This window comes from Lontra canadensis, unplaced genomic scaffold (genome assembly GCF_010015895.1).
Source record: "Lontra canadensis isolate GAN:19392208 unplaced genomic scaffold, GSC_riverotter_1.0 scaffold88, whole genome shotgun sequence".
Classification (NCBI taxonomy): Eukaryota; Metazoa; Chordata; class Mammalia; order Carnivora; family Mustelidae; genus Lontra; species Lontra canadensis.
In genome coordinates this window covers 6,587,530-6,598,392 of record NW_022631082.1, presented here as the reverse complement: position 1 = coordinate 6,598,392, position 10,863 = coordinate 6,587,530, and the positions used below count along the sequence as shown (strand labels likewise).

Sequence of the window (10,863 nt, the reverse complement as noted above, 5' to 3'; positions counted from 1 at the left end):
TTTTTTTTTTTTTTTAAAGATTTTATTTATTTGACCGAGAGAGCAAGAAAGAGTGAACATGGAAGAGGAAGGGTCAGGGGCAAAGGGAGAAGCAGACTCCCTGCTGAGCAAGGAGCCGGATATGGGACTTGATCCCAGGACCCTGGGATCATGACCTGAGCCAAAAAAAAATATTTATTCATTTGAGAGAGAGAGAGAGAGAGAGAGAGCACACAGAAGCAGGGGGAGAGGCAGAGGGAGAGGGAGAAGCAGATTCCCTGCTGATCAGGGAATCTGATGTGGGACTCGATCCCAGCACCTGGGGATCATGCCCCAAAATGAAGGCAGACGATTGCCATCCAAGCCACACAGGTGCCTCAAATAAAATCTTAAAAAGTAAATAAATAAATAAAAATCTCATGAGATTTTTTTCTCATGAAATTTTTTAAGCAAATGTAAATGAGTATGAATATAAATTTTTATCCTGATTTCTCAGTTACCTACATGTAAAGTAACTTGATATCTGCTAGTCTGCCCTTTGCTTCTCTTACTTAAGAAGATGGCTGGGAGGGGCGCCTGAGTGGCTCAGTGGGTTAAAGCCTCTGCTTTCCGCTCAGGTCATGATCCCAGAGGCCTGGGATCGAGCCCTGCATCGGGCTCTCTGCTCAGCAGGGAGCCTGCTTCCTCCTCTCTCTCTGCCTGCTTCTCTGCCTACTTGTGATCTCTGTCTGTCAAATAAATAAAATCTTTAAAAAAAAAAAAAAAAGATGGCTGGGAAATTTTGCCATATGAATAGTTGTTGTTGTTGTTGTTGTTGTTGTTTTGTTTTGTTTCAATAAATACAGTAGCTCTTGTTGACTAGGGTTCCATGGGGAAATTAGGCCTTACAGAAAATGATTTGCTTGACTTCTGCCAAGGATAGATTGTAGCTAGTACCAACCCAGAGTGCAGACAAAAGTTATTTCCTTACAGAGGATGGATATATGGAAACATCAGGGCTTAATTCTCCTGTGAAATTCCAATCCAGGAGGGCTGGCCTGTAACATCTTTTTGTGAATGTCATAACGTATATGTCATTCTTTCCGGTGCCTGGGTGGCTTAGTTGGTTAAGCCTCTGCCTTCAGCGCAGGTCATGATCCCAGGGTTCTGGGATCCAGTCCCACATCGACTCCCTGCTCACCAAGGAGTCTGCTTCCTCCCTCTCCCTCTGCCCCTCCCCTGGCTGTGGTCTCTTTTGCTCACTCTTTCTCTCAAGTAAATAAATAAAATCTTTAAAAAAGTCATTCTATCTAGGTATTTGCAATTTCAAACAGTGCCACAAAGTAAAACCTCATATATGCTTCATTTTGCTTCTGTGCAGCTATGTTGACAAAGTGGAATTGGGGACCTAGAGGGCACATGCCTTTATAATCTTAGTAGACATAGCCCAAGTTTCACGGTTAGGTGTTAGACCGAGCTCCATATCCAGCGCACGATAATAATCTCACCTACAAGGAGTGTTCTTAGATCTTTGGGGTTTTGCCGCAGGTGGCAGAACTATAAAGTTTTACACCTTGCAGTTTCTTTTTGTTAGAAGAAATTTGCCTGCTAGAAAGATCCCTGGCTGCTGGGTGGAGAAAGGCACTGAGGTTGAACGTAGAAGAGGCTGGAACGGGGTGACGGTGGCTGGGCCAGCATGTGGGCTGGGGAATGGAGAGGAGTGGACGCACAGGGGGCTGGCACAGGGGCCACCTGTTGAGGGGCGTGGACGGTTGTGGCTCCGATGGCTTAGGAGATGATGGGACCTAGGCGCAGCGCTTGTCTTGGGGGGGATGGCACCCAGGTCTCTGCAGCCAGGCAGATGCATGGTGGCCGGTGGGGAAGGCTGTGGCCGTCAGTGGGAGAAAGGGAAGGGGGCCCAGCGGTCAGCCTGCTGCTGCCCATCCTCTGTGCACAGGCAGAAGCTGCATGAAGCGGATCTGGAGCTGCAGAGGAAGCGAGAATACATTGAGGAGTTGGAACCGCCTGCTGACAGCGGCAGTGAGTGGCACGCAGCAGCTGGGTGGGGCAGGAGGGCCCTGAGCTAGGTGGGGAGCTGAGGGGTCCCCTTGTTCCCACAGCAGCCCGGCGTATCGAGGAGCTGCAGCATAGCCTGCAGAAGAAGGATGCGGACCTGCGGGCCATGGAAGAGCGCTACCGCTGCTATGTGGACAGGGTGCGCACGGTGAGCACCCTGGGGTGCTCCACGGGCCTCCCACCAACCTGTGCCTCCCACTAGTGTTCACCTCTCTGCCTCCCACTTCTGCACCTGCCGTACCGCCATCGTATCACAGACTTCTGCACCATGCTTAATGCAGCCCAAGGAGTCCAAGGCCCTGCAAGGCCAAGGTCACCCTGCCTGTGTCTTTCCCAAACCCTAGGTCATGCACACCCTGGAACCCAAACAGCGACCATCGGGGGGGGCACCCCCAGAACTTCACACCCTGAGGACAAAGCTCCGGGAGCGGGACGTCCGCATCCGGCACCTGGAGGTGGGTGTCCTCGTCACTTCTCGCTGTCCGCAGCATATCCAGGCCCCTGATTGTTCCCTCTTTGGCAGATGGACTTTGAGAAGAGTCGAAGTCAGCGGGAGCAGGAAGAAAAGTTGCTCATCAGTGCCTGGTATAATATGGTGAGTGCGTGTCTCTGTAGTAAGGGTTCTGGGATGTGCTGTGGGGCTCAACTTGACCCCAACCGTCCCCGCTCTTCCTCCCTCCAGGGCATGGCTCTGCAGCAGCGAGCTGGGGAGGAGCGGGCACCCGCCCACGCCCAGTCATTCCTGGCCCAGCAGCGCCTGGCCACCAACACTCGCCGGGGGCCCCTGGGACGCCTAGCATCCCTGAACACGCGCCCCACTGACAAGCACTGATGGACCTTGGTATCCTGCCACCTGCCCAGCCAGCTGGGGCTCAATCCGCCTTGGATTCCTCCCAGCTCACCTGGGGCCCAGCATCAGGAAGGCCTCAGTCAGCGGCCTGAGAGCCTTAAGGTCATGACTTCTGCCCTCTGTTCTCTGAGATGGGACAAGAGTTTGGGATAAAGCTGGAGGTAGGGGAGGGCCTGTTCTTTTTAGCTATGTGATTCTTATCCTTGATTTTCAACCTGGGGTTAATGAGATGCCAGGGGAGAGAGTGATTTTTATATTTGAGAAGAAAAACAATAAAGATTTTCAATCTGCCCTCGCTGAACTCTGGGCGCTGAGGGGAGGGAGAGAAAACAGGCCAGGGACTCAGAGCATTGCTTTTTGAAAGGCCTGGCTTGTGTTCTTACTAAAGCATGAGTGACTGACAGCACCCACTGGGAGGTGAGAACCACGTTGTGTCTGTGTAACTGTATGGGTGTGTGGTCGTTTTTTTGAAGAAGCTTCAGACAAAAATTCCTGCCTTATGAAGCTATTGTTTCTCATGAAGGGGAACAGACAATAAACAAAATAAAAGTTTGATGTGAGAAGTGCTACAGAGAAAAAGAAAGCAGTCAGAAGTGATGGGAATATGGGACGTCCATTTGGGATGGGGTGATTTTAAGTAAAAGGCCAGCAGAAGCAGCCTCACCAAGGAAGTGACATAATTTAAGCAGAGACCTGAAGGAGGTGGGGGGTGGGGTGAGTTTGTAGGTATCTGGGAAAGAATGTTCCAAGCAGTGGAAGCAGGATATGCCTGAGGCCCTGCGATGAGGCTTTGCTTCGTGGTTAGAGGGACAGTGAGGAGCCCAGTGTGGAGTGAGTGAGGAGGAGGGGAGAGAAATGAGGGCAGGGAGATTGTGAACTGCAGGGAATACTTTTATTCCAAGGGACATGGGAATCACGTAGGTCCTAAGGAAGGGAGGGACAGTACCTGACTTAGGTGTTTATGGGCTCTCTTTGGCTACTGTAGAAGAAACAGACTGGGGGTGGCTAGGGCCGGAGCTGGGAGACAAGGGCAGTGGTTCCTGGTCGCAGTGCGTGGGTGACATTGGGGGCTCTAAGATGTGGGCCCTAGAGGAACGGGAAATGGTTGGATTCTGGTTACAGTTTGAAGACGGAGCTGATAGGATTTGCTGTTAGGTGGACATGGAGGGGGTAAGAGAAAGAGTTGGAGAGGATTCCCAGATTTGGGTCTATCACCCAGAAGGACAAAGCCAACAGATAGGTTGGGGAAGATTTGGGAGCCAAGAGGGAGCTGGTTTGGGGAGCATGTTCTGTTCAAGGTGCCGTATGGAGATACCAAGCAGACAGGTGGCTCTCCCAGTCTGGAATCTGGAGAGGGGTCCTGGTTGGACATGTGAATTCACCATATGATTGAATTAAGACTGGGAGCACTGAAGGGGTATCAGAGAATGCAGGGACTTGGGGCAGAGAAGTCACTTGCAGAATCATAAAACAAGACTGACAGGAGGAGGCTGTGGTCTGGGGACCGGCTGGTACAGTAATGAATGAGTAAAGCCATGGACACTGATGGGGTCATTTCAGAGTGCAGAGTTTGGGAAGAAGGAGGCAGCGTGTGATCAAAGAATCTGGAAGAATTCTCAAATCTTACTTAGCCTAATTCCTGGCAGGAAAAGTCAGGCTAATGATGTTTGTGTAAAAACCACTAACATTTTATTGAGCACCTATAATGGATCGACACTCTAAAGTCGTTATTTTATCCCCATAACTCAATGAGGTAGGCACTCACATCTCCCATTTTAAGGAAAAAATAAAGGCAAGGCACATTGATGGGTCCTCTCAGGCGGTGGAGGGAGGGCAGTAGAGCTCGTGGGAAGGACCGGCTGTTCAAAGAAGCTGGACGAATCCTTCACCCTTAGCCCAGTGCCTGGCCCACAGGAGGCGCTCCAAGCCCCAGTGCCAGACGTGAAGGACTGTGCGCAGGAGGCGGGAACCGGTCAAAATAGGGCAGGTAGAGTCCACACGCGGCTTACGCAGATCCGAACTGCTGCCTGCGTGCCCTGTCGGGGTTTGTGTCCCTGTCCTTGGGGATCCTAGGCCTGAGGGCCTCAGGCGAGACTCTCCTCCTCCTCGCCAATGGGGCTGGGCAGCCAGGGAGGAGCCGGTCCCCGCGGTGCGGGCATAGGCACGGTTGTGAAGGGCTCGGGCGTGGGCCCCGGGACGGGCATCTCGGGGCCGACGGGGAGCTCTGGCTCTGGCTCCCGCAGGCCGGCGTCGAGCAGCGGGTCCCAGCAACCGCACTCCGGGGCCGCGCCGTCAGGGGCACCTGCGCACGCGCAGCTGGCGGCTGTGGACGTCTCAGACACGCAGCTGTTCTTGCGGCGCATTAGGGACAGGCGCCGGCCGAGCAGGCCTGCCGCGGCCATGCCTGCGCCTACCGGCAGGAGGCGCTGCAAAAAGTCGCCGTGCGCCTCGCCCAGCGGTCCGTCCGCACCGTCCAGCCGCTGGAACTGCATGTCCTCTTTAGCCAACCTGTTGGACGGACAGTGGTGCAGCGTTGCGACCTCGCTGCTCTCCTTGACTGACAGAGACCGAGACAAGCTGGTCCTCCTGGTTCCACCCACACCTTTGTCCCACTTATCTCAAAAGACCTTGGTCCTTCTCCCGAGAGCCTGCTTTCATCCTCTGGGTTTGGCTAAGCTCAAACTTAGCCCTTCAAGCTTCAGTTGTGACGGCCGCGTCTCCGGCACTGCCTCTGGCCGTCCGTCCAATCCTCATAGGTCTTAGCGCTTAGGTCTGCCCCCAATCAGTGGCCGTCCCAGACCTTGACCCGGATCCCTAGCCCCCATTCTAGTCCTCACAGATTTTAGGTCTTAGCCCGGAATCTCCAAATTGGCCCCATCCTGGTGTCCTATAGCCCCTTCGGTTGGATAATCCCCTCAGGGCCAGCCCCTCCTACAGGAGGCCCCACCGATGGGCGTGCACATCCCGCTGGCTCACGTGATATCGAAGGTGGAGCCCTGGAAGGAGGGCTGCTGCAGCAGGAACGCCGTGGCTGCGGTGTAGGGGGCGCGAGCCTCAGTCGCGTCCCAGTACAAATCCTTCTCCAGCATGGCCAGGTCATCATACATCTCGTCCACGGCCAGCATTGACACCTGCAGGCGTGGGCATGAGGGGCTGGGTGGAGCCTGGCACAGCGCGGGCACCACGGGGTGGATCCCTCAGGATGGGTTAGGAGTATGGTGACCAAAGAAAGAAGGATGGTTCAGGGTCCAAGCCTGGGCAAGTCTAGGCGGGTGGTGGGGCCAAGGCTGGTTTGGGAGCCCCGGATGGTCACAACCGAGTCTCACCTGGAAGTTGCGGTCGATCAGAAAGTTGGTCTCAAAGTCATCGTCGTCTTCTCCAAAGGGATTGATGAGCTGCTCGGCTACCTGAAGGGGGAGGAAATAGTCTGGTAGAGCCCTGTGAACCCGTGCCTATCCCATCCTGGGGGGCCCTACCTCTGCGCCCCACCCACCTTGAGCCAGCCCGCATAGAAAAAGAACTGCAGCAGGGTGAAGATGGGCACGCACAGGTCCAGGTTGTGGCCTTCATAGCCCTGAGCTGGGTCCAGGAACTGGCGACCGATGAGGCAGGCCAGGAAGTAGCTGTACACAGCTATGGTCACCACCTGGGGGGCGGGGTGGGTCACCAGGTCAGGGTTCTCCCAGTCTCAGGAGGTCTTGGAGAGCTGAGGACTAGGATGGGGTATCACTGATACGGGGTCTTAGCTGGCCCTCAGTCTTTCCTTGAGACCAATGCGTCAGAGCGTCTGATGCCCGATTTAAACGGAGGCATGGCAGGGTTACCTGGGTATAGACAAGGGGTACGCTGATCCAGTCGTAGTGAAAGAGCATTCCACACTTGCCCCGAAACACAGTCAGCTCCTGGGTGCAGATACAAGTCACGAGAGGGCCTGAATTGCGAGCGCACACAAGGGGATCAGGTGTGAGTAGGTACTTGGGCTGCAGGTGAGTGGTTACCTGGTGGGATGTGGGCGTGCGCTTCTGGGTCTCCAGGCAGAGTACTTAGTGGGGCGTGTACATCTGGGGTAGGGGTACTATGTGCCTGGGAGTTGGCCCCCCTAGAGATAAGTGTGCACCTGGGGGCTGCTGGGTAATGGTGTTGGGAATCTGCCTCGTGGGAGGCGCGTGGCAGGCCACCATCTGACACAATTCCGGGGAGGTGTAATTTCCCTGGAATTTTGTATGAATGACCTCCCAGCGGGCCCACCTCGAGCAGCAGTTTAAGGGCGCTGTTGTCGCGGATGCGGCCCTCGCGCCGGGCCTGAGCAGCCAGGTTGGAGAACCAGACGCAGGGCACCCAATACTTGTTGTAGGACGAGTTCAGGTTCTCGAACTTCTTCCGCTCCTCCCGGGTCATAAATCCTGGAGGGGGTGAAATCGGGGTGGGTGGGAGGTTACTCGCCCAGTCCCCTGTCCTCAGCCCCGCCCCCCTCCCGGCTTCAGGGCGGAGCCTCACCCGCCTCCACTACGTGGTCGACGGTGGGGAAGCGCTTGAACACCGCGGTGCTGACTGAGCGCAGGATTAGCACAGCCGAGAGCCCGGCGTAGCGCATGAGCGTGCGCCTGTAGAGGCGGCCCCGCTCGTCGCGTCCGTGCACTGTGCCTGCCACCACGCACATGAGCGCGTCGGGCAGCGGCATGCATAGGTACTGGTTCCACCAGCGGTGCACCACCAGCGTCACGTAGAAACCTGCGGGACAGCCGGCAATGGGGCGGGGGGGCTAAGTGGGGATCCTAGGGCCAGGTCGTGGCAAGAGGGATGATATACGATCTGCAATCAGAGATACCCGGGAACGCTTGTCACCCACTCACCTCTCGGGGCCACCTGGGCTGGGAATCGGGGAAGGGGGCAGCCCTCTGGTCAGAGAGGCTAGAGCAGGCTGGGTCACCCTGGCTATTTGATTGTCACCTGGGATGTGGGATTGGGATCTCAGTATGGAGATGGAGACACAGGGCCTACAAAGACAGGTTGTCACCCAGGGTTGGGAGCATGGGGATCTGAAACTGGAGGCTGGGGTCACGTGAAGTCACTGACTTGTCAAGAGAAATGTCCTCCCGGCTGCCCTTGAGAGGATGGAGTCATATGGGGTCACTGGAGGGGTCCCTGGGGCCCGACATGTAGCGAGCCATTAGGAGTCTCATGCAGACACAGGGGGGAGACCCTGAGATGGCCAAGGATAAGCCTATGTATGGGTGACACGGAGCTCTCATGGCTTACTGTAACCAGGTGACATCCAAGGTCTCTGTAATTGGGGCCACACCTGGCATGAAAGATGTAGAAATATGGGTCTGTTGGGGTTGGATTTGAGGGGGTAGTCTTTTGAGGAATGGGGTCTCCAAAAGGCCTGGAAATGGGTTTCTGGGGAACTCTGGAGCGAACGCACCCAGCACGAAAGAGACAGGGATGAGACTGGCATACTGGTCACAGTAGATGACGAGCTTCTCGAAGTAACGCTTCTGCTCTTCTGTCAGCACGAAACTGCGAGGGAGGGGGCAGGGGGTCACAGGAGAGCCTCCCTCCGGGACACACCCAAGGTCCCTTCCCTAGGCTCCCTGGCCGGCGCCCCCCAGCCCAGGGCCGCCTCACCGATAGGCGGCACTCAGCGCCATGTATAGTCCGAGGAAGCAAACGAGCTCGCGCCACAGAAGTTTGTAGATGCTCCCGCGCCACAGCAGCAGCAGCTGCGAGAATCCTCCAAAGCGCGCATTGGCCACACGGGCTGTGTATGTGACGGTCATCGCAGCGCCGGGCCGGTTGCGCCGAAGGAGAGGGGGCTGAAGTGGACCCCAGCCTGTGGGCGGAGGAACGCGCCCCCCGGGCTGCGGACAGGGGCGGAGAGGTGCGGGCCAACTCAGCTTGGTGTCCCCTCCCACACCGTGGTCTCCTCGGCCACATCCCGAGCCCAGGTTCCGGTCTCCTCCCAAGCGTGCTCAGTCCGGCCCTAGCCCCCCAATCCTTCCCAAATCCCCTCTGACTGGCCTCCCTCTTCCCAGGGTTCCTGGCCCCAGCGTCTGGCGTCTACCTCTCCAGGTCCTCTCCCTCCACCCCCAAGACCCTTGGGTCCCAGAATCAGCCCCAGTAGCCCTCTATGCTATCCCAGCCCCCTTTCCTGGGCTCCAGCTACAGCCTTCCCCACTCCCGAGTCCCCAGCGCCTCAGTTTCTAGAGTCATAGGACTCCAGCTCTTCCCCAGCCTAGATCCCCTTCTACAGGTCCCATCTCAGCTGGTCCCCCACCTCACCTCTACAGCTCCCAGTCTCAGCCCATCCTCCACCCCTGCACGCCCTTCTGAAGCCCTTGGAAACCCAGTCCCCAAGCCTCCAGTTCTCCAGGCTCTATCCTCCAGGTCCTCTCCTCTGGCTGGTCTCTCCCCTACACAATTCCCCCAGCTTAACTGCCCAGGTTCTGTCCCTTCCCCCTTCTCATGGACCCACCTGGACCTTTCATCTGTCCATTCCCCTCCAGCCTTCAGAGCCCTTAAGTCCCCACCCTGAGGAGTTTGATGGATTCCTGCCTAAGGACCCGTCTCTCCTCAGGATCCTGTTCCCCCAGGCCTGGGCCCTTCTCACCTGGTGCAGGGTGCAGAGACAAACCGGGCCTGGGACAGAATGGGCGGGTGACTTCAGTGTTAGGTGGGGCTGAGGCCAGACCCTGGGGGGAGGGGGCTGGGGAGTGGGCGTGGGCAGCCCCTCCCTGGCCCGCCCCCCCCCTGGCTGCAGCCTCAGAAGTTTGTTTGGAGAAGTCCTGCCAGTTTGCTACCTGGGGCAGGGGGAGCAATCCACCCTGTCCTCCCTCGCTCCTCCCTGTCTCTGTCCTAGTTAGTCACTGGCTCTGGGATCTTGGACCTAAGCTGGGGGAGGGGGCAGTGACTGTCTCTTTCCCAGCTCCAGAGACACACACACACTGCTGACTGAGGGTGTGTCACTCCACAAGGATGCACATACAAAGACACACCGTAGACCCAGACACAAATTGAGCTTCTTTTAACACAACGTCCCACAACTGTGGTAATGCAGAGGGCAATCTACACTGTCACAAAGACTTACGAAGTCACACAAGACACGGGTAGCTCTACCCACCCCCAACATTTGAATATGGGCATATGGACCCTAACCCATCAGGCTCTCGGCTCTCAGGTATCCATCCATATGGGACTCCAGCCACTCAGGACCCGGGACCCCGCATTCCCTCATGATCACACCATGGGAACAAAGATATGCAAGGTCACATAACCGCTAAGCACAGACCCCAGAATGCCTTCACGCACACAATCATACAGCGTCATATGGGACCATATATTTACTCCCGATCTCTCCTGCACAAACTCTGAGCTGTGGTCACACACCAGATGCAGGCACACTTGCCCTCAACACAGTGGCACATGGTCCTGGGGTCAGAGCAGGGTCCCAAACACACTCCTACAACAGAGACCCCTCCCCTACAGAGCCACAGACCCTTCTAACCAGATGGGTTCATGCCGACCCCCCATGAAACTCATCTGTATCTGCACAATCAGTAATAAGCCATTCCCCTCACTGCTCCCTCACCGCAGTGTGCCAAGCACCCACACCCATACACACACCTCAGTTCTCAGATACTCTCAGTACTGCCATGAACACACAATCTTGTCCCCTAATTTGGTGTGGATGCAGGCAGATGCTCCCCCTTCACAGAAACCCCTACAAAGGGGGACCCCCCCCCCCGCCTGACACAATAGCTCCCTTATCCCCAACATCAAACTCATAACCCGGTGTGGAAGGTACGGAGGCTAAGAGCTCCAACCCCAAGAGGGACACCTTTGAAGCCCCTCATGTTTCCCGTGTGCATTAGGAGGCCTGCTGCAGCCCCGCCCTGCAGCCCTGCCAGCCAGGACACCGTGTTCCCAGCCTGGCAGATGTCTGCCCTGCCCCGGGGTAATTAGGAACTGGCCCGGGCTGG

The 10,863-nt window shown here is 56.3% G+C and overlaps 2 protein-coding genes across 5 annotated transcripts in view; one reads left to right on the top strand and one right to left on the bottom strand.

Moving 5' to 3' along the window:
• HOOK2 (hook microtubule tethering protein 2) overlaps nt 1-3,175 on the top strand; it is an 11,353-nt gene extending 8,178 nt beyond the window's left edge. For all 4 annotated transcript variants that reach the window (XM_032884129.1, XM_032884127.1, XM_032884130.1 and 1 more), the window contains 5 exons: nt 1,916-1,998; nt 2,079-2,182; nt 2,379-2,489; nt 2,558-2,629; nt 2,717-3,175. In XM_032884129.1, the coding sequence (XP_032740020.1) occupies nt 1,916-1,998; nt 2,079-2,182; nt 2,379-2,489; nt 2,558-2,629; nt 2,717-2,866 (520 nt within the window). In that variant the 3' untranslated portion in view covers nt 2,867-3,175. The remainder of the gene's footprint in view (nt 1-1,915; nt 1,999-2,078; nt 2,183-2,378; nt 2,490-2,557; nt 2,630-2,716) is intronic.
• A 1,741-nt stretch (nt 3,176-4,916) lies between these two features.
• Nucleotides 4,917-8,664, bottom strand: BEST2 (bestrophin 2). Its single transcript, XM_032883503.1, has 9 exons — nt 8,513-8,664; nt 8,310-8,404; nt 7,382-7,615; nt 7,133-7,287; nt 6,709-6,786; nt 6,378-6,530; nt 6,211-6,291; nt 5,861-6,015; nt 4,917-5,392 (listed from the first exon to the last, which is right to left on the bottom strand). The coding sequence occupies exons 1-9, from the start codon at nt 8,662-8,664 to the stop codon at nt 4,969-4,971; spliced, it is 1,527 nt and encodes a 508-aa protein (XP_032739394.1). The 3' UTR covers nt 4,917-4,968.
• Nucleotides 8,665-10,863: the final 2,199 nt, after the last annotated feature.